Source organism: Harpia harpyja, chromosome 20 (genome assembly GCF_026419915.1).
Source record: "Harpia harpyja isolate bHarHar1 chromosome 20, bHarHar1 primary haplotype, whole genome shotgun sequence".
Taxonomy (NCBI): Eukaryota; Metazoa; Chordata; class Aves; order Accipitriformes; family Accipitridae; genus Harpia; species Harpia harpyja.
In genome coordinates, this window is record NC_068959.1 from 5,636,985 (window position 1) to 5,659,986 (window position 23,002).

Below are 23,002 nucleotides of genomic sequence, written 5' to 3' on the forward strand. Positions count from 1 at the left end.
GAGAAGCAATTTAAATTTTGTGTAATATGGAGAATCCAAAACCAAATTGCTATGCACTTAGAGTTAGATTGAACTTAGGAAATCAAACTCAGTTGTTGCACAGAAGTCAGGTTTTAAGTAACAAAAGACAGGGCAGGAAAAGTTAATAATGGCTGTTAATCTTTATTTGAACTCTTGTCTGGTTAAGATATTTAGTAGCTATTTATAATAACAACCTGAACATTTACAGTTTGGAAAGTTTATTCTTGGTTAAAAATGCAGAGTTCATTATACATATTCACACAGTTGTAAAAGCAATCTGTACAGAGAGACCATTTTTTAAAATCTAGTCTTTGCTTTTATTACAGAAAGCACGAGAAAAAATATTTTTGGAGGTCTCAAGCTAACGTACTGTCCATTACAGCTTTAAACTAGAAATACATGATGCAGTACTAATTAATACCATTTTAACACATTAAAACAACGGTTAAGAAATACTGTTATTAATGCCTTCATTTTTAAAGTAATTGTTCCCCCAAGAACTGAGTAAATAGAATACTTTTCATGGCACATACATGATTAAAGATCACAAAGAGTTTGCAAATAGAGATGTTAAGTACGTTTTCTGTATTTTTAATATCTATATATATATTTCTTTTTAAAGGTGATACATTTTACAGAGATTTAGTCAGCGTTGTATAGAATACCATGTAAATAAATTCAAAACAAAACTAGTTTTTGCAAGGTGTCCAGGCTGCACACACATGCGAATAGCCCTTTCTCCTCTGAGCAGCCTTACTGGAGTGATGCAACCACTCCCATAAATAAGGGACACTTGCATAACATGGTAGAGGATTAAGCCCCATCAGCACAATTTCAAAACAAATATGGACAGATAAAGCACACATTGCATGTATTTTTCTAAACTGTATACAAATAAGTGTGATTTTCATTTAGATTTTGAATACCAGCAGGTATAGTTATTTTCTCAAATTATGGGGTTTCCGAAATGCTAGCGTACATGCCAGTTTAAAAATATTTCTGTCCAAAGTAATTTAATGCAACAGAGCAGGTGGCTTTCAGTTTTGACACTGGTATTTTGTGCTGAACATTCATCACGTTGAATATTTTTTATTAATTTTTAAGATACCAGAAAAAAGAACCCCAAATAGTAGCGCAAAAAGTTGCTACGTTATGAAATTTTCTGTAAAACTGCACTCCGTCTGTGAAACTAACCGGCAAACGCAACAGGACTCCAACTCTCATTCTAGCTGATAGCAATATACTACCTCTTCTGCTTAATTTGGAAATTCAGTGGGTAACATGGGTGCTTTTGCTTTGCAAAACCAGGTCCTAATTTTTTAATGTAATTGCAGAAATGCAAGTTTGATATGCACCCACCTATACTTAACAACATCACGTAAAATGCACTTTCCAAAGTTAAGCCTACAATGCAATGTTCAACAGCATATAAAAAAGCAGCAAGTGGTATTAGTGTCATTTACAGATACTTGGGACATCTCCATTTTAAGGTTCTGTTCGTTAATATCTACATTATATAAGAAACCACAAACACACACAAGCGAGCTGACTGTTCCATGAAACTGCGCAACTATGAGGCAACTTCTACCAGAACTTCGCGAACAGGGGTTGATTGTTGTCCTAAGACATAGGAAAACCGCAAATGTTAATAATGTATTTCTTATTCCACTCTGTTGTCAATAATGCCACTTCTTATGCATTGAAAGCTCATGTTTCCCAGCTTTCCTGTGGTTTTCCCCCAGGCTCCCTACAGTAGTATAGAGTCATACAATCTATTAAGTCCTTCTTCCATTCATTTCTAAGTGACAGGTTTTCGGCACTTACTTTAGCTGCAGATTACACAATAGTTAGACATCCCTTTTGTTGTGCCATCTGATGGTACACAAGCATATGGAAAAGTTGCAGTAGTTCACCTGGGGACGTGAAAATACTAGAAGTAATTTTTAGCTTACAAACATAAATGATAATCAACCAAGGAAAACAAAGTTTAGGAAATGGATTTTTTACTCACTGGTTTGCTTCAGTCTGCAATAGATTCCCCAAAGTGGAGCTGTGAAGTATTTAAAACTGTACTAATTACGGTCAGGTTCACTGCAGTGCCAGGGACACAATTAAAAGGCAGGTGACTCCAGTAAATGACAGTGAGACTGGACTAACTAGAATGACCAGGTGTTTTCTTCCCCTCCTCCCCACCCCCTTCTTTTTCCTTTAAAAAAAAAAAAAAATCATTATTGCAAAAGGGTCCCAGAAATATTCTTACATAAATGCTGTCCTGTAAGGTTGCTAATGTCAGTATATGCCACAGTGATTGGTTTGGCAAGCTAAAGTGTCTTAGGCCTCTGGAAATCTATCCAAATACTTCACCTCCCACATGAAAATCTTCCTGGTTAAACAGCTGGAAGGCTGGAGGTGCTACTAAGCATGTCAGCAGATATTTAACAGATGGAACTTAGGAACTTAAAATGAAATAAGGCAGTACTGAGGTTTTACTCCACTCTCAGGTAGCTACTGAAGACACTCCTAGCTATGCTAGTGCAAGTTGGAACAAAACTCACTGATCTGAATTCAGCCAGATACCTGCAGTATTTGTCCAGGATAAGTGGTTTGGGGGCATTTAAATTTTTACATTTTTATTATTTGTTGTTACCAATATTTTTGTGTATCTTAAATATAAATCTGTTGTCTGTAAAGAAAATAATTCAAAACTTCCATTCTCTAGAATTTAAAAATGGAAACTTGATGGGTAACCTACTACAAATAGATTTTATTTGTATAATGCTTTAAATTGTCTGGGCAACAATGGGACTTAAAAAAAAAAAGACAGAAGACCTGAGAATATGATGGTATTTCCCAAGAAAAAAGTACCAGATTTGGAAAAAAGATGAAAGTTTCTATCTATGCGCTTCTGCTTTACAAATATCTATTCAAACCATATAGTCAATGCAAAAGGTGTGCCCATCCCTATGTCTGCTGTCAATTAAGGGACAGTGTCACGACATAAAATTTGTCCTAGCATAAAATTGGTTCCTCTCTATTAAAAAAAGATCTCCTCTAGAGGGCAGCATTAAATCAGTATTCAATGACCAGGAAACCTAAGCTGTAATGCTCCTTTATAACACACACTAAATTTACAGGCTAAGGTGGCACAGTTATATTGACCAAGGATGGTTATTTACCATTACGATAAAGCTGGAAATTTCTGGCATCTTAATATTTTAAATAAGCTATGCATTACAAATGGATGAGTTCTTTCATTCTGGCCCAAGAGTCCACTGTATTTGGCTGACTGCAAAACCATGTGCTACGTATAAAATTCACAGCTGAGCTGTGGGCTGGTGAGATAGTAAATACTGCAGACTGAAATCTTTGCTGGTGTAATCTAGTTCAGCACTATTACAGCCAACACAGTTGTGCTCAGTTACAGCAGCTGAAATGAGACACTGAGCTTGCATGTAGGGGGAAGAGGAAAAAGCAGCCAAACTAGAACACAGGCTTTCTGGCATGAAAGCCTTGGTCATCACAAACATGCTTCCTGGGTAGCGGGTTACTATAACAATATTAAAACCACAGGTAATGACCTGTGTCATTCTCCATGGATTACTTTTCATCATTGCATAGAACGTCTTGAACTGCTGAAACCTCACACATGTTTTGATGGTTTGTTTAAGGATTTCAAATGCTGAATTTATGAAATTACAGAAGACAAGCTCACCTAAATATTTTCATCTATTGGTTTCCTAAAAAGAAAACACATCAGAAAGTCTTTTATCGTTAGAAGAAACATTCTTATTTTTAAATACACAGGAGAAAAATCCATATGGAAATAAATTCATCACCGTTATATATACAGCAAGTGTTAGAAGCAGTGTTTACAAGAAAGGCGACTCCCTCCATGACAATAAAACAAAGCATGTGGCAATGTCTTGATTTAAAAAAAAAAACCAAAACCAAAAAAACAACCAACCGAAAAACCAAAACCTAAAATCCCAGTGCATTAAGGCTTGGAAACAGTTTCAGTTTGGAGTCAGAGTGGGTTTTCTCTTCACTGGTTTCATAACTCAGAGAAATTATTCCCGAACTCACTGGCCAAGCCCACAATTCAGCTGCAAAACTAATTAATCTCACCTGCCCCCATGAGCACAGGCCAAATCATCAGGTTCATACTCTAGCAAGGGGCCTCTCGAGCCACCAGCAGGCTTTCAGCACTGAACTGCGGTTACAGACATGGGGGTTATTTGGCCATGTTCCCTCCTCCCCCCAAAAATCCATTCCCACCAGAAGCTTTAGGGAGCGCTCCCCGTGCTTACAGTTGGGTGCAGCATCACCACTCGTGGGGCACCAGGGGCCAGGACCGATGCAACCGCCGCAGCGAGCAGCAGCTCCAGTGTCGGTCACGTAACGCGTTTGCCACGACTTGTGGCAAGGTAGCCCTGCCTGCAGAGCTTTGGGGCTGAAAAACTTCGGAGGGGTTTCAAGTGAGTTCTTGTGCCCTTAGGACTCAGTTCGGGAACTTTGCTCCCAGAATTGATTAGGCTACAGTATGTTAGAGAGAGGATGTTGGTAGTAACTGGAAAGACAGTCATTAGCTACAATTTTAAATAGAACAAGCCTTAAAGAAAGCTACTTGTCCTCTGCTCCTGGGCAGCAGGCAGCTGTGGTTATCTTAACATAATGGAAATCACCATGCTTTCATGGTCAGTTAAATTAGACTAAGAAATTTTGTTTTGTAAACTAGAAAACAAAGATAAAACATAAGTTTGGCTGGGCTTCAGATTCCCCCAAGATCAGTAACTTAACTGTGTTATCCAAAATGTCTATTGATGACTCCATGAAGCTAACATAATATTTTAGCGATCAAGATAAATCAATTGCTCAGTCTCAGACTGACCTACATTTTATAAGCATTAGCAGCCTCCCTGTCAATCATCTTTATTGCTACTGACATCTAGTGGTAACATTTAGCTGCATTTCTGAATTCCTGTAAAACAATCTTGGATTCTCTCAAACCAGAGGAAAAAAAAAGAGAGAGGTTTCCTGGGGGAAAAATGCACTACGCTTTGTGAGAGGCTGAGATAATTACTGAGTTTTGAGCAAGACTGCCAGTACTACCTAAAAGTAAAATTTATCTTCGTGAGCTATTTGCAAATTCAAAGTATTCAAAAAGACCCACATAAACGTTTTCATATGGAAGGAAAAAATACTCAGCCGATCTGGCACGAATTTGCTGAGCAAAGCACATCTTTTTTTAACTCTTCCCAATAAGATCATGACTGCTCTGAAACAATTTATCATTTAACAACCTACTCTTCTAAATATGTGTGTGTGGAAAGCACATGGAAGTCTAAACAGATTTCCTCTTAGACTCTGAGCAATCGATACAAAAATCAGCAGTTCCTCTAACACAGTCTGTCGATCCACGTGATACGATCGACAAGGAACACTGAGTTCAGAATATAAAGGCCAAATGCACCGATCTCAGCTGAGGATCGGGACGGACTTCAAGCGCAGATCCCAGCCGCAGCCTCGCCCGTGGATCTGTGCCTCGCTCTGTTCCCGGGAGCTCTGCTTTCCACAGGTCTCAGCTGAGCTTTGGCAACAGAAGGAGTTGGTAGAGTAGACGTACCACCAGCAGATCCTCGGACATCTACCGGTTAGTTCCTCGTAGCTGAAGTGGCACTAGGCGCTGTACGCAGCAGGATCCGTACCTGCTGGCATTTCTAATGGGAATGACAGCGGCAGAAGTCCAGAGAAGCTGCTGCACACAGGCTGCAGATCTGTACACGTGCAGTAAGTCAGACGTCCCGAACGTACCAGGCTTGCTGCAGGTGCATAGCTGGATCTCCTTTGTACATGCTGGACTCACCATATTTGGGGTGCAGAATAAACCAATGCAGAGAGGGCATTTACCTGGGAATTTTCAAAGATGATCACTAAAAGGTCTGGCAGCTGAGGTGGTAGCGCTGGTGGGTATGGATACCAGCCGCAGTCCTGTGCTTGGAAGATAATTCTAGCCTTCCTCCTCGACTGGCATGGAAGCGCCGTGAGTGGTCAGGCTGTGCCTCGGGGACGGGGAAGAAAAATCCCGGTTTAGAGGTTTAGTCGATTCAAAATGGGCTCTCTTCCTCCGTTACGAACAAATGTCTTGGGTTCTGTGGCAGCAGAGGCTCTGTGTTGGGAGGGGGACGGCTGCCATGCAGAGCGATTAGAGCAATAGGTAAAGCACTATTCTGGTATTCTGTATCAATGTTTTGCAGGCCTGGCAGTGGTCACAGTTGATGCCTACAAGCACTGGATATTCCACAAGTTGAAGACGGAATACTGACTTGTTTACCTGAAGATAATAGGACTTCGGGGTATTTCCTCAGAGAAAATATAAATTTTAATATAATTTCATAAGCTTTGGAGGTTAGCTTGTCTTGTAGCTTCAGTGATATCAAACTTCTTCAAGTAGGAGCTAGATAGAAAGCTGTTTAGTTTTTGCCAGCGTATGTAAAACAAGACTTTTCTATCTGCATTGTAGATTGTTTGTGGACCCTTCCAGATTCTTGTGCTTTCTGCAGTCATTCTGGGGACTGAACTCTCATTGATATCGATAGAGGTTCCATGAACAGGACACGTGCAGGAATTTGAGTGTAGAAGCCCACAGCGTGGTTTGGAGTAGTGAATTGCTTTTAGTTTGGAGATGACTGGGGGAGATGGGAAGAGCAACTGTACATTAAGGGAACAAATACAGATCTTCTTCCCGGTGACATCAATGAGAGATTTGCCTTCAACCTTCCACAGAAGAAGATTTTTAGCTTTAATTTGGGACAGTAAAGGGGTTTTTCAAAAGCACTAAAAGCCAGTGGGAGCTTGTTCAACTGCTCCTTACGCCTTTAAAAACCCCTACACCAAAAGTGATAGCTAACAACATGAAATGGAAGTAAATAAAATGCATTTTCATTGCTGTTTTGAGTTAAATAATTCTTGTTTGTTGATTTGTTAGTTGATCTGAATTTACATGGATTTAATCTACATGGTGACCAAGAAAACGGTCAGTAACTGGTAAAGATGCAAAGTATAGCCACAAAGCAAACAATGTGTAGGTGTAGACCCTAAGCAGCTAACAAAGACAGGTAACAAAAGTTCACTGCCTACAGCCATAAGTCTTTTGTGTCCACGTCTACCAAGCTAGATGGCTGTTGCAGCATTTGCCAGCAGATAACAAATGCTCCCAGCTGACTAAAAGGGTCAGCTCAAGGACGCCTAGGACCCAGTCACAGATAAGAACTCACAGACATCAGTCAGTCATCACCCTGCCTGCGTGGAGCACTGAGCATGTTCCTACTGTTCTTCAGAATATCGGAGCAAGAGCTACCTTCGTGCTAGGTCAGCCTGTACAGGGCAGATTGCCCCTGGATGGTCGCATCCCTCTCTCAAGTCCTCTCTGGCAGTAGCTGCCTTAAGACATGCAGTGGAACAAGGATCTAATAGAGGGTTTGGAACTACTCGGTGCGCAAAAAATGACTCCCTTCTGTATTCTCTAAGATCAAGGCCACAAAGGGCCCCAATATCATCTGGTTTGATATCGTGGTCAGGCTCTTAATTTCACCTAAGACTCTTACAAAGAGCCTAGCAACTTGCATTGGGCTAAAGTATTTCCCTCCAGAAATGATCTAAATCAAAAAGGCATTAAAGTGATGGGGATTACATCACTGGTCTGGTTAGGATTAACCAGTATCACCTTTAAAAATCCATGGCTTGCTTTATTTGATTTTGTGTAGCTTCAGCTTCTACCCATTGGACAGATATTTGTACATCTTTCTCTGTTCAGTTTAACAACTTGTTAATATAAAGTATCTCCTCCCTGGAAAGGAATCCAATTGCCTCTTGATCTTCATTGTAAGCTGAACAGACTTGGCTGTAAGCCATTTTCTTCCTCCCTGAAATAATTTTTTATGGCTCTTTACTGCACAGTCTCTGTTTTTTCGAACATCTTTGAAAATGTGAACAGCATAATAGGTGGCAATTTTTTAATTGATCTCATTTAATGCCATATGAAGATACCAAAATCATAATCCTCCTTTTATTCATTACCCTGCTCTGCATGGGATGTGCCTGAGATGAGATAATTTAAAGAAAGAGCGAAAAAGGGGAGAGAAGAAAGAGGACAAGAGGGGTGTGCAGAGTTACAGAGTTTACAATTAAAACCACATAAACCAAGAAAAATCAAATGCAAGTGAACCCCACAAACCAAGACAATTAAATACTCCAAACTCCCAAGTTTTGGGAAGCCCAACAGCAACATTATGCGCTCTGTTGTTTCAGAAAATACTTCAGCAGAGCCCTCCCTGTCCTGCAACTCTCTACACTGAAAGTATTACTCGGTTTTTGTGTTTTGAAATTCTGCAGTGGAGGTTTCTTGGGGAATTTGGATTCCACAGTAATAAAGCGCTTGCACATCTTCAGCCACAGACCCCAGAACAGGACCCAGAGGTGCTTCCTCTTGAGAAAAAAAAGCTTTTCTTGATAGTAGTGGAAATAACCACAGGTAGTCAAGGTTGTTCTGTTTAGCCAAAGAATTGCTATTTCCATCATATCAACAGCAGGTAGCAATGAGCGGAGCTTGGCTTTGTTTCCTCTGCAAGTGGAAAGTCCTTCTCTTGTTTGACCAGATGGTATACAGCAGCTTCTTTCATTTCTAGGGCTGCATCCTTTTTTTCTTCTTTGTTTTCAGCCAGTTTTTTTCACCCTTTTAACGTGCATGTGCAAGGCAAATACAGAGTTGAGAGCCAAGTTAGGACAGGGATTTCTCCTTCCTTCATGTGATAAGGCACACTAGGCAACACGCTGTCTCAGTACTGTTAGTTCACGCAGCAACATTAGCAGTGAATACTGTTCATTCCCAGCTACTGTCATTGGTACCTTTATCAAATCCTGATGTTATCATGCGTATCTTACGGGTTTGGGAGCTTTACAGTATTTTCAAAGTCCATAAATGACAGAATCCAGTATAAAAAAAGGTCAATATATTACTGTTGAAAGTTTTTTTTTTTCCTTTTTTTATACAAAAATTAAAAAGATCAAAATATATCACATTATTTACATATTGTGCTTCATGCTTAGAGATCACTGAAAAAGAACACACAGACAAACATTTTAATCAAAGAGAAATGCTCCATTCATTACACTTACTTATCTTATTGTTAACATCATAAGGATTGGCCTTCAGATTTCTTTTAATGTTAACAGTACATCCAAACGGCTTACCACAGATTTAAAAACTTTTATATGCTAAGGGCGTGCTCACGTTCTAACCGAGGGTTTGCAACTAGTTAGTAACATGCTTGCTACTAACTTGAACTGTGTCCACACACCACATGTTTGAAGCTGGGTTAGTAATTCCACTCGGCTTCAGTGTCATACCCTTGTCGGAGAATGAGGTTACAGCATCCTCCTCCAAGTCTGGATCAAATCCTCATCTTACGGGGGAACACGTCTCTCCTCATTCTCCCGGGCTGCCTTTAGCACTTAGCCTGGCCGTTCTGGGCGCGTGAGACTGTAGGAATTACCTGACCACCTGCACCCAGATCTACTGATTTGCGCACTGAAGCAGCATAGTGGTTGTGGATTATAATTACAATGGCAGAAAAGTCTTTCTTTGGAAATAAATGTTTTGGAACTCTGTGACAAGAGGTAACCCACTGTAAAAGTCTCAGCTAGAGCGTATGGGCTGAGCCACACGAGCGCATTTTGCAGGTGGTGCAGTCTTTGCACGAGTGGTTCTTAAACTGCCTAGGGCATAATAAAAGCCTAGCCTGAGCGAGCCTGAAAAAAGGCGTTGCTACTGACAATATTAACGAGAGTGATTTTTCATGCTTAGCCAGTTTTTGGATCGGCGTTCCTAGCACCAGTCTACAGCTGTGGGGAACAAGACATGAAGCTAGGTGGAATGCTGCTCTCCCAAGGCATGACATTATGTGTGCCTGTTGCTTAAAGGATGTGCAGCAGTGCAAACAATCACCATGCAGCAAACAACATTACTCAGGACCTGCTCAAGGATGTACAATTATTATTATTACTGTACCTTATGCCAACATCCTGCTACTGGCAGTCCGTCTGGTCCCTGCAAAATTGAATTTACAGATTTAATTTCTGTTGACAGTGACTTAAGTGTCAGACCCCAAAAACCTGAAGCTCAATCTTCACAACGATGAAAGGTTTAGCAGCACCTTTAATTACCATGCAAGACCCATTTACTGTTATATGCACAAAAATAAATATGCAGGCAATGTAATCCATGTGTCACGCACAACACAAAATTGAACACACCCCAGGGTAAAAAGAAAAATAAAATAAGTCTACACTTTCTTTCTCCTTTGAACAAAAAAGAAAATGTGAACAAATACAAAAATTTGGAACAACAGTCAATTAACTTCATAATCTGCTTTATAAGGTAGTGGGTTTTGCAATCTGACATATATATGGAAAGCATGATGTGAAAATGTATTTTTTTGTTAGTATGCGCTTTTCAGTTTGGGGGCGGTGATGTAATTTTTTTTTTTTCCCAGATGATATCGTAATTGTGTTAAATTCGATCCTGCAGTACTTAGTTTCTTTAGAAATCTTGATTTGCTGAACTGATTGAAATAGGATGAGTTGTGGACTATGCAAAGGGAGTGAAAATATTTGTCTTTTTCTGATGGAGATGCAAGAAACGTACAGAAATCAGAAAGCCAGAAGAGCTTACTTACCAGGAGGAAAACACTGAAAAGGAAGGAGCCCCTTAGAAGAGGAATGGACTATATGTGACCAACTCTTTCAAGATACTTTAGAAGAAATAGCTGACTTCAGCTGCCTTTTCTGATGCTGGATTTTTTTAAGGCTCTTGGATCTCTGATTGCATGAATTTCTGCATGTAGAGCTACAGAGAGCACACATGCACTGATCCTTCCCTCAGAGCCACCTCCACATTAACTAGGGGTGGGAAGCCACGAGGATGTGTACGCAGCGGAGATAACTGCTAGTGCAAATATAGGTCAAAATGCATTTTTACATTTTTTTACTGTAAATGTCAGTCATCACATTTTTTGTATTCTGTATTGATTTTATATGTAAAATAGCCTATGCCCAATAAAACAGATGCAGTGAAGTAAGGTTACCCTCTCCAGCTACTCCTAGTGTAACAGGTCAAGTTATTTTCACGTGCTTTCCTATAACATTAGTTAGAAAACATACACATTTTTCTGCCGACACCAGTCAATATTTTGGTCCATGACTATTCATAAAAAAAGTGCAACTTGTACATTTACCAGAGTTGTCTGGGGGTGAAGGGTAAAGGGGACAAGGCACAGAGCAGTTGTTAGACCTAGAAACATCCTGACCTGCTGTTAAAGCGCATCCTAACACTGACCATCACGGGGTTGATTTCTGCCCTGGGCTTTTTCTTCTTCCTGTGCACTCAAAATACTTATTTTGGCCATCCTAAAACTGCACACCTTTCTACCGTGTTTCACTCGAGTGATTAAAAAATGACTTGTCAACTTAAAAAGAACTTTGCAACCTGCGCATAAGGCTCACGCTCGTGCTCCTGGACTGAAAGCCATTGCCGAGAACCCAACAAGCCTCCACCGCACGGCGGGGTGGAGAACAAAGACAACAATCCCAGCCAACGTGTAACTAACCCTCACATACGTAAGCGGGAAGATGTGCAAGTGCTTTACTAACTAGTCGTGTAGTAGTTAGGTATTGGAGAAATTGCCTATTGCAGTTTACATTGCCTTCAATACAGACAGGTCTTGTGTTTTCTATATAGTTAAGATGGGAGATAGTTGGTAAATATAACATCTCCAGAGAGTAAATATGTAGAGTTGAAGCGGGCCTGCTGCTAGTAATTGGTTTCTTTGACACATATGAAAGTAATTTAACTTTTTGAAAGAGAGACAGCTTACTGCCCTTTTGTTTCTCCGAAGACAACCGCAAATCATCGAACATGCAGCATTTTCTATAGTTAAAAAAAAATGAAAATAAAACAATAACCTCTTTTAGCTAGTCGTGCAGAGCCCTTTCAGGGAGCAGAGCACAAACCTTCCTGCATAACCGTTGGACTTCAACCTGAGCTCTGCAGGGCGGAGCTACGTGCTGACACAGCAAATGCCGTTCTAATGCCCAGAGTGCCAGTGACCCCCGTGCCACAGAACTGGCCGGTCACTTGAGGAAACTTTTCAAAACCCAGCTGGGAATCGGACTCACAGGGCTGCAGCAGCACAGGCACGAGGGGAACCAAACTTGGCCATAGGTGCTGAGAGAAACCAGAACTAATTTTTAGCGTCTGTTATCATAAAGGGGCAAGCATCCCCTACGTGATCTGCCATTGCTTGCGCTCCTCACCAAAAGTCATTTTAACTGGGAGGGAGAAGGCACAACACATTGGCATCCTTCCCCAAATGCCAAAGTGAAACATCTTGTCCAGCTCTGCTGCCTTGTGTCCTTCTTCTCCCCGGAGGTTTTCGCTCCTCGGGACAGGGCTTGGCCGCAGCAGAAACACACACAAGCCATGCAAGAAAGAAAGAGAGCAGGTACTGTACCAAAGGGCAGGGCACGCTCACCCCGTCCAGGCCGGGGAAACCTGGGTCCCTTTTGCTGCCTGCAATGCTATGATCTCCCTGTTTGAAAAAATAACTGCTTGTTGAGAATGGTAAAGGACACGGGAGTTACTCAAACAGACACGCAATGTTTCAGCAGAGGAGGACAGGTCTAGAACTTTACGCCTCCATTTCTGATGACACAGCAAGTCAGCAGAGTGGTTTTATGGTAGGGAATTCACAGACACATAGTCTGTCATCTGGGAAAGATCTTTATACACAAACCAGAGATTCACGTTTGTAACAGCCTGTTGAAAAAGATGAGGGTTAAATCATGCAGCATGTCAAGGGAGGAAAGATGATCATCACAAATGAAAAAATTAATTGTAGTTCACGTTCAATCTCCAAGCACAATAAAGCGTCTTGACTGAAGGAGCTTTTTGCTGGTATAGTGGAGCCACAGAACAGCTTTGATTGCCATAGCTGTGCTGATGGGGCAAGAAAAAGTCACACATTTAGAAAAGAAATGGGTTTGTTGGAGCATGTTGGAGCAGCTACCTGGCACTACTAGGTAGGTGCAGCTGAACTAGGGGCTAACAGCTACATTTCAGTAGTTTTATTTCAATAGTTGATATGAATCACTCTTTCATCCTGCAGCCTCAAAGCATTTCAGGGAAGGGATCTCTGGTTTTAGTCTTCATATGAAAAATAGTAATGAAAAGGAGGTAAATGTTACCAGACCAAGTAACTGCTTATAAACGAGTATAGTTTTTTTTTTTTTTTCCTGGGCCCTATCAAAGGAATGAGATGTTCTGGAAGTGGACTTGGGAGATCCACCTTCCTCAGGCTCAAACACCCAGGAGGTTTCCTGGAAAGGCTCTTTGTGTACGTGCTGCACGGCAGTGGCCCGGGATGTGTCCGAGAAGGGAGAGATCTGAGCTGTGAGCTGCTGTCTCAGGCAGAGAAACACGGGGAGGTCTCTTCTCCCAGGGGCACTTCTTGGCAGCCTGGAGAGCTCCAGCTCATACTTCACTTACCTTTGGCAGTACTAAGATGCTAGCAACTCCCACCCGCTTCTCCACGCAGGGGAGAGCAAGCTGGGCTCATCCCCTGCTCGGTTTGCGGAGATGAAGGGATGGAGCTGACCTTGTTTTCCAACTGATTCCCATCCACTGCACTGAGTTACTCCCCGATTTCAAATATACTCAAAAGCCAGGCCAGCAGCTTCACCAGGGCACGCTATCTCCTGAAGAGTGTTACTGAAGCCCATTGTTCCTGACTACAATAAGAAGGTCTTTACACAAAGATTCTTTATTTTTACTGCTGTGGCTTGCTCCCATCTGGCCAGTGAGGAGCCCTTACAGCGAGCAGTGAACTTCCAGCAGTGCAGATAAAACAAACCATTAAGAAAAGTGAGAAAACAATAACCATCTGCTCTGATTTACTGCAAAATAAAGAACTACCAAATCCTCCCTCTCTTTCCCTGGCTGCAAAGCTGCGTCTCCTTTTCAGTCCCGGCAACGCGTGCTTAGCATGAGTGAAATAAAAGACATACCACAGGACAAGGCTGATCCAGTCCGGGAGGGCCTGGTTCCCCTTTCTGCCCTTTGGCTCCTTTTCTCCCCGGTATTCCTCGCTCACCCTGTTGGCACAACAGGAAAATATCAGGATCAGGAGAGGAAACACCTTGGCTTTAAGTCGCACAGCACTTGCAGAGTCCCACACCTCAGCCAGAGTAGGGACGTTTGCACTACTGTAGCCTCAACTGACTAATTAAATCACTGCAAAAATCTTCAGTTAAAGCTGGGTGGAGATATTTTAATAGATAATTTTATAACAGAATGACTAAATGACCAGTTTCTGCTAGAAACCAGGCTGGTGTCTGACAGTAAGTGGGAACCCCAGCTTCCAGCCGCTGCCCTGCGCTCAGCTGGGCTCCTGCCTCCGGCTGGGCACCCCTTTATTTAAGGATCCCTGTAACAAAACCTTTGACTTGGATCCATTTTCAAGGTCTATAAACCAAAATTAGCAATTCTTTGCAACTTGGAGCTGTCAGGCTGCTCCATTTCGCTGCAGTGGTTGTGCTGGGGGGAGATAGGCTTGCAGAAAGCACTTCCAAGTGGGTAGAAATTAACTGCAAGTCCTGCCCTACACTGGGACCACGTAGATACTTGTGCCACAGAAAAGGCCTTACAGCAGCAACCTGAGAAACACTGCCAGGCTGAAGAAGGAACCAGCACCCAGGGCAAGCATCGCTGCCTGCCAAAAAGAGCGGCCAGTCCTGCCCCCCCCGAGCATCTCTACAGCCATAACCCACTCACCTTCTCGCCTCTTTCACTTCTCTCTCCTTTCTCTCCTCTGAGACCTGGGAAACCCTATCACAACAATTTTTAGGTGGGGTTAAAGAAAAAAAAAAAAAAGGTTTCTAAGTTTAGTGTGCGAGCATCCTGGCATCTCAGTTCAACATAAGCAATCCCCAGCAATGAACCCATCCTCCCATGGTGACAAATACGACATTTTCTTCCTGTTGACTTGGTATGCCAGCAATTTCTTGGGAAAGCTAGTGCTTTACCATACCCCACTAACATTACAGCTATTAGAGATTTTCATTTCACTGAATCCAATACAAATATTTTCAATTGGAAAGGGAAACCCCTGTGACATCTTTAGCTGAGCAGTTACTGCTGTGCAGTGGAAGTAGTCTGGCAGCTGGCCTGAATTAAGCCCTTTCCTACAGACATCATTCCACAGGCACCATGTTTAAGGCAGAGTAGCATATACAGTGTTAGCTACACATTTTTCCAACAACCTCAAGCAATTTGATGGCCTTTACGTGCATGTTGTTCATGTTTCTATATATCACAATTCATGTTTTCCATACTCACATCCAATCCCGGCTCCCCTGGCTTTCCCTGCAGTTGTAAAAATAAAAATTAAGACATGCCGTATCGAGTTTGGCGTTGCAGGCAAACTTATATCCAGTTGGCGAAATACTGTAGTGACAGCACGGGTTCACCCAACAGCCCCGGGGGTTCGAGGGGAGCTCCTCGCCACGCATCAGGATAGCGCCGGTAAGCCCAGCTCTGCAGTTCTGGCTGGACCCACCGTGGCAGGATTTTACAGCCCCTATTTTAGGATTACACCACAACTTCACCACTCCTTTCCCACACCGATAATTACCTTCTCTCCTTTGGTACCGGGTAAACCGATGAGCCCTGGAGCACCCGGGAGACCCTTAAAGAAAACAGGAACAAGGCATTGGGATAGTTGCTGTAAGGCAGGTTTCTGTTGATGGCCAGAAATAAGATACGGGAAAATGACTCACAGCGGGTCCAGCGTCACCGTGGTCCCCCTTCTCACCGCTGTCACCTTTTTCTCCCTTTGCCCCGTCCAAGCCCTGCATAAATGAAATGGCATCAACCAAGAAGACCTGGCAGCTCTGCCCAGGACAGCCACCCTGTGCATCCACCACCTCCTGAGATGCTTATACCTGTGCTGCTGTTAACATTTTCCTCTTGACTGGCTCATATAAGAAAATAGTGGAAAATACAGGTTTAAGCCTGTGGGTTTGGAAACACTAACTCACATGTGCCGCTGGCCCTCAGGACTCCGTGCCGGAGGAGGATTTAAGATTGTAAATGTGTTTGGAAGGAAAAATGGCTTGTTTTCCAAAACGCCAACTGCTGCACAGCACAACCCAGGGATGTGTTGTCAAACTGACAAAAAAATCAGTCCCCAGAGCTGACAGGCCTTTGTGAGCCTGTAAATAATGCACTGGCAGCCTGGAAACAGTGGGTGACATTTAATGTATTGACTTACTTTAGGCCCCTGGATTCCTGGAGGACCCTGTGGGAAAGACAATGGTGCATTTGAAAACCAGATTTTAAAAAACAAACCCCAAAGTTCGCTTCCCAAACCACTTCTTGCTCAAATTATGGGCTGACAATGGCCAAATATTTCTTTTCAAGACAGGTGGCAGTTTATTTGGTTCTCCGATGTCAAGTCAGAGGGAAGGGGAACTGAAAGGGACCGCTTTGCGTAACAGGCAACAATACAGCTCTGCAACATGAGCTTTGGGGAGCGAGCGCTGCAAGAGCTTTGCTGAAGCAAGTGACAGCAAGCTCCGGAGGGCGGCACGCTGCCACCACGGCCCTCTGAGCTCGGACACCTCCCGGGTTACGAATGCCACCTGGAAAGCTGCCTGGTTTTGAAGTGCGTCTCTCAAGGTGCGTCTTGGACACAGCAGAGGCATCCTGACCTTCCTGATGCACTTGACGGCTCCTCAGCCTTTTGGAGCATCGTAGGTACCCAACACCTTAGACATCTGCATCAAAAACGCTCTGCGTGTTCATCACCACCCGCATCCTCTCCCACTGCAGTTGATGCCAAAAAGCTATGGCAAATTTACGGGAATACAGACACCATTGTGGTGGGGAACAGGTTTTCCCATCCCACAAGGTTTTATCTTTTCCCCATCCCAAGGAACAGCTCGGTTATTTGCAAAATATGCCACAAATGCTGACGTACTCTCCTAAATCAGGTGCTTCCATCTCTCCAACAAGAGCACCCAGTGCTGTAGCTCTTCCCTTGTTTTTTTCCTGGATTCACAGCAGCCCACAACGATTAAACAGAGCAAGCCACCCTTGTCCTCAGCTAATCACATGCAATAACAAATCTGCAGCAATGCTCAAAGAGCCTCTTTCCAGAGTCCTACCATAGGGCCAGGTAATCCAGGGGGTCCAGGCTCAGGTATGATCTGCAGAAGGGAATTAAACGGCGTGTTAACGGGGCTGGGCACAGAGAGAAGACAGTTTGGGAATGGAAACCTCACATGGCCCAGAATCATGATTTAATACTCTCTGATTTAATGGCTTTAATCAAAATATCTGCTAATCAAAGAGCTGCTTGTAGGACTTATAAGCAAATGAGTCTTAATAAGGACATGAATCAAGATAGCCTCTGAAATGAGAGATGTAACCCACACTACTCAGTGTATTTGCCAGTCGCAAAATGGATGTAATGGAAAATGATGCCGTTTTCTGTACAGACTGGAGGAAACCAGACTTTTTGATTAAAAAAAAAAAGCAAACAAAAAAACCAGAACAAAATTAGAGCTCTCATGTCGTTAATAAAAAAAACTATCAAAACCCACCACCACTTCTTTTTTTAAGCAAAAGGCATGAATAAGTTAAAAAGGATGCAGAAATCCTATAGAACTGCAAGGAGCCCGATATGTTTTTAGAACAAAATATAATTATAACAGCAGCATCCAGTATCTCAACCATCAATGCAAAATCTAAAGTAACTTTGCGGTGCCGAGTGTGCAAACTGTTCTTCCTTAACAAACCCCATTTAGACGCATCTGAAAGTTCCCGTAGAAAACAGTTGGGTTTTGTTCCCCTCTGCTACGTTGATGAATATGAGACTGGCAGCTCCAGCCTGCACACCCCGATTTCGCCTGACTCCACATTGTGGAAGAGGTTTTATGTTGCCAGGATCTTACGTGATTATTCTGCAAACATGGTGACCCAGTGTCTCCTTTTTCTCCTTTGTCTCCTTTTGGCCCTTCTGCTCCCTAAAAGATAAAAGTGTAATGCCAATGTGGTGAATCTTCCAGGAAAGCAAAACCAAGAGAAAAATACACTTGTCTTCCCCTAAACTCCAGTCTTGGCTCAAGCAAAGCTCATGTTCATCCCCAGGGGACTTTGAGAAAAGATTTTCTCCTTTTGCTACCGGCTTAGATCACCTTCTGAATAAGCCGTTATCATCATCATTAGCAAAGAAAATTTAAAGCTCCCGCATCCTCCAGCTCTGCAGTAACACGGTGTGGACGGGCCATTGCTTAAATCAGCAAACCCGGCCATATTCTGAGCATTTGCAGAAATCAATACATAAAAGAACCAAGCAGCAGACGTACAGGGACAGAAGGAGGGACGTACCGGTGGACCCGCTAAGCCCATTTCTCCTGTCTCTCCTTTCTGTCCTGTGATTCCCACGCTGCCCTGATCACCCTTTGCTCCTTTGGGACCCTGGAATTTTACAGAAAACAACTTGCTTAGGAGAAAACCATTAAACCCCCCCCCCCCCCCCAACAGCCATTGCTGCCTTTCCGCTGTTTCTCTCCATATCGCAGCACGAGCTCACAAAAACATGCTTTAACATCAAAACTTACATATGCCAATTTTGCGGGCACAGCAGAATTTGGCTGGGCTGTAGCAGGGATTGCAGCCAGTTAGGGTTGGGAAGGTTTATGACAAAATTTGAGACAGTGTCTGATGAACCACTTGTGAAAGGAGCCCCTTTAACCCAGCAGACATGACCATAAGCAGCATCTGCGCACTCACGGCTGAGCACAGGGCCATAGGCAAAGGGCAATTAATTCAAGGAGATGCAGCTGAACATTACAGGGCAGGAGCTTGCTCCTGGCAGGCTGAGATTTACTTTTCACAGCAACAGCTCTCACAGACACACAGGTAAACTCCTTTTTAACTCAGCTCCTGCAAGGTCTCGCTCCAGCCATGCCCCACGCACCTTTTCGCCGTCCAGTCCAGGTGGACCCGGCAAGCCCAGCTCTCCCTGAAGTGACACAAAGAAAGGGGAGCCCACGGTAAGTTAAATCAGAAAATCATCTTGGGAAAGCATTTTGCAAGGAAATGAGTTATTCGTGTGTATCAACTGTTGTGGTTATGGGTTTGGCATTGCCAGGCTCAGGAGCAGCAGCAAGGAGGTTTCAATGATGTGCCAGCATTACCAGCTCATCTGGATTTGGGCAGCACGGTGACCTCGAGAGGCACCAAAATCCTGCCCCATCCCGAGAGATGCTTTTCTGTAGGTTAAATTCTTCCCTTATAGAAACTACAGCTGACTGTAGGTTACCGGCTATTGCTTGTGAAGCGGGAGGACGGGAGTCCCGCTCGGATGCGGTGCCGGGGCAGTAAGCGGCACACGGGGCAGGCGGGATGGAGGGCGGCTCGGCGCAGCCTTTGGGACTGCCGGCCCTTCTTCACAGCTGCTGCTCCCATTTACTTCTGCCTCCTGCCACATGCAATGAGGAAGTCTCGGAGGGGCTGGGATTTCACCCATCAGGTGTGGGATTGGGAGCAGATTCATTTCTGGGACAGCATCCTCCAGAAGAGGCTGGAGACCAAAGAGAGGTCAACCAAACTTTGGCTTTTGCGTGAAAACCTCCTTTTTCAGCCCAAGAAAGTGTTAAATAGCATTTCCTTTACAACGCGTAGTCTCAGGTCCCACAGCCAGCATTGCCTGCCTTATTTTGGCTTGGGAAACACTTGCTACATGGAGAGCTGCTAACGACCACATCGCTCTCTAGGAAACAAGGTCTGCACGGCAGAGGCTGGGCTCACCTTGGGACCTGGAGCGCCTTGGGGGCCCGGTGGCCCTGGGGGACCTGGCGAACCCTGAAACACAGCAAACGAAACGGGCATGAGCATGACTAATATTAAAGCACGCTGTCCTCATGCTGCTGGGGATTTGCTGGGAGAAGCTCCCAACCATGATCTACAACAGACACTTGTGGGACCGGGGTTGCCCAAACGCCACGAGGAGCTCAGCTGACACAAAGCGACCCAAGGGCCCCTCCGGCACAGGGGATGGTCATGCAAAAGAAAACACAGCCGGAGCTAGCCGGGTGTACAGGTGCAGCAGTACGTGTGTTAAGAGGCAAAATGCCTTTACCGGAGATGTGGCCCCAGATCTGGTGGTCTCTTTTTGCACTCTCCCTGCTCCAGCCAGCCGGCCTGGGGAGAAGCATCCTGCTGAAAACAGCAACAACCAGCCAGGGAGGTGCAATTAAAGAGGGGAAATGAAGGAGTTTGTGTGAGCACTAACGGCAGGAAAACTTGCACACTTAAATAATCTGTTTTTCCTGGGCACTGCTGGGTGTGGAGACCATGATCCACCTTGAGATGAACAAATATTTTTCAACTTGCAGATTATCTCAAACAGCAAAACGCATGGTCTCGCTCAGCTGAAAAACAAAACGGTATCATATCCTCAAGCACCTTTTTCCATGAGTGCATAGTCAGATACCGTTACATTTAATCACACTGGAAGCCATGTAGAGCCACCCCCTTCCAAAGCACTGTCCATAAGACGGGTCAGCACGCAAACACTGAAAACAGCTCATAAGCAGGAAAACGGCAAAGTTAGGGAGGTTCAATGACGTGCCCCTCGGCAATCTCCGCGTGCAGCACAGGGGAGAGGGTCTGGGCCCAGCAGATGAAGTCTCCAGACATTTGATGGAGCCTCTCCAACCACCGCACTCCACAAACTCCACTCACAAAGCTGCATGCCGTGCAGACATCTGGCAAACAGTAATTACCATCACTTTGTGTATCCCTGCAGCCTGTTATAAAACAATTAGGATGGTTCTCAAATATATCTGTAATTAAGTATTTATTTTATTCAGCTTCTTTCATCTTAGCAAAAATGGTAGAGCATTGTTCGGTCAGGCAGATTAGGGCTTGGGCACAGTTTCCCTTCCTCCCGCATCCCGACCGCTGCTTGCAGAGAAAACCACTCCAGATGATGCGCAGTGAAAATCGCAGCTCCGCACCATGCCATGGGAATAACACCTCGCAGCCAGCAGCGTTTAAGCTGTAATTTGGCTGCTCGCACTCGTTGCGTCGGGTGTTTATATGTCACGGGCTGTGTCAGGTTGCTTTTACCTGCAGAATATTAACTCGCATCCCACAGCCAGATCCCACGAGCCCGGTACCCAGCCTGAGTTCACAGCCTCGAGTTTTGCCACTCTTTTGCTGGTACATCCCAAATATCCTCAGCTCCCAGATGCAATAAGCTCTTCCCTCCTGGCCAGCTCTGTGCTGAGACCGAGATCTCGGGAAGGAGATGTAGGACGGGGACAGACACAATGCCACAACATCACCGTGGCAAAGCTTGGCAGTTTTTCAGTCCTTTCCCATTAACCCGCAGGAACTGACATGGCCATGGTGCGACTTACCTTGAGCGCATCCAGGATTCGGCCATCGTAGTCGATCACTACGGTGTCACCCTGTTCCCCTTTCAGGCCGGGGGGACCCTGCAACCGGGGACGAATCCTGTTTAGTTTTTGCAGCATCTGAGAAGCAGGTGGTACGAAAGCAAAGACCTGACACCCAGGTGTTTGGGGATTCTCACCTTACAAACACCATCAATTTAATCAATTCTTAGTCTGACAGCTGTAACCGTCACCCAACCAAACCTCAAAAGGGCATCAATTTGTGTAACAGAGAAGTGCATAGAAATCCTCACTTCATTATCACTATTCACAGCTTCCCTCTTGCAAAAAAAGGGTCACAGGATGGTCACTTTGATAAGAAAATTGGATTTTGATTGCATTTCCCAGAGCTATCTCCCATGGCAGTGTTCAGTACCTACATAACGATTTGTTTAAACGTGCACCATCTCTATTTTCTAGCACTGAATGATCCTGAAGCAATTCAACCACATACTAAGCAGAAAGAGGTGGTGGGGAACAGCTCAGGTCAAGGCAAATACACAACTCCAAACTGAAAAAGCAAAACCCTGAACATCCATACCCGGGGTCCAATGGAGCCAATTCCTCCCTTCTCACCAGGTTCACCCTGAAAATCAAAATCACATTTTTGGTTCAAAGAGACCAAGGAAAATATAGGATATTTATCTTAAAAATACTGTAACTACAGGAGATGCCAAGATATGGTTTAGATTAGGAAAAGTATGGCACCAACAAGGAAAGAAAAAAAAAATAGATTTGACTTCAGAGCAAATATTTTGCAAAAAATAATATTGGTGTGAGCTAGTTGACAGTAAGAAAATGTCTCATCGCAGAGGGAGCAGAGTGGCCTGCTCGGGGCCAAGCTGCCCATAACAGCGATGTGCCATGCCGCTCTCCGGCTCCGCTGTCCGCTCTGAGCGTGCCAAGCTTTGGCTCTTTGTGCTGAAGTTTCACATAGCCCTCTCTTTGCTTTAGGCTGAATTTTGCGTGTGGAAAGTTTCAGCCGACACTTTTAAACCATTTTCAAGGACGAGTTTAAGGAAAAGGGCTGTGCCAAATTTTTCCTCCCCTCCTCCTTTTTTGTTTTTTCCTTTTTTTTTTTTTTTTTTTTAAAGTGGGAAGTTTTGGAAAGCTGTAGCACTTTCACAGCCGTGACCTAAAATTCTGTTCAGTATTCAAAAAACACACCTTTTGCCATACCCATGGAAATCCATTTGTTGGCCAAATTAAAGCTCTCCAAAAAGTAAAAAAATGGTATAAACACAAAGACTCTCCATAAGAAAACTCAATTCAGCAGATCCCAGAGGGAACAAACCAGCACTGCTGCTATGGTTTTAGAAAAAAATGGCTAAGGGTCACCTGAGCCCACATTTCTCCATCATATACAGTTTCTTGCCCAACAAGGAGCCATGACTGTTTGATA

The 23,002-nt window shown here is 43.8% G+C and overlaps 2 protein-coding genes across 9 annotated transcripts in view; one reads left to right on the top strand and one right to left on the bottom strand.

The window, feature by feature from the left end:
* HNRNPAB (heterogeneous nuclear ribonucleoprotein A/B) overlaps nucleotides 1-11,174 on the top strand; it is a 31,315-nt gene extending 20,141 nt beyond the window's left edge. For 2 of the 8 annotated variants that reach the window (XR_008232716.1, XR_008232717.1), the window contains 2 exons: nucleotides 5,597-5,671; nucleotides 6,276-6,984. The gene's annotated coding sequence lies outside the window, so the exon portion shown is untranslated. Of the gene's footprint in view, nucleotides 1-5,596; nucleotides 5,672-6,275; nucleotides 6,985-10,571 lie in introns of those variants that run through there. The other 6 variants (XM_052771927.1, XM_052771934.1, XM_052771926.1 and 3 more) reach the window with 3 other exon arrangements.
* COL23A1 (collagen type XXIII alpha 1 chain) overlaps nucleotides 10,045-23,002 on the bottom strand; it is a 192,466-nt gene continuing 179,508 nt past the window's right edge. Inside the window, exons 16-29 of the mRNA XM_052771921.1 lie at nucleotides 22,142-22,186; nucleotides 21,565-21,642; nucleotides 19,949-20,002; nucleotides 19,116-19,160; nucleotides 18,524-18,613; nucleotides 18,088-18,159; nucleotides 17,299-17,340; nucleotides 16,404-16,430; nucleotides 15,910-15,981; nucleotides 15,765-15,818; nucleotides 15,470-15,496; nucleotides 14,906-14,959; nucleotides 14,140-14,226; nucleotides 10,045-10,126 (exon numbers count right to left, since the gene is read on the bottom strand). Coding sequence (XP_052627881.1) covers nucleotides 10,079-10,126; nucleotides 14,140-14,226; nucleotides 14,906-14,959; nucleotides 15,470-15,496; nucleotides 15,765-15,818; nucleotides 15,910-15,981; nucleotides 16,404-16,430; nucleotides 17,299-17,340; nucleotides 18,088-18,159; nucleotides 18,524-18,613; nucleotides 19,116-19,160; nucleotides 19,949-20,002; nucleotides 21,565-21,642; nucleotides 22,142-22,186 — 795 coding nt within the window. The 3' untranslated portion in view covers nucleotides 10,045-10,078. The remainder of the gene's footprint in view (nucleotides 10,127-14,139; nucleotides 14,227-14,905; nucleotides 14,960-15,469; nucleotides 15,497-15,764; nucleotides 15,819-15,909; nucleotides 15,982-16,403; nucleotides 16,431-17,298; nucleotides 17,341-18,087; nucleotides 18,160-18,523; nucleotides 18,614-19,115; nucleotides 19,161-19,948; nucleotides 20,003-21,564; nucleotides 21,643-22,141; nucleotides 22,187-23,002) is intronic.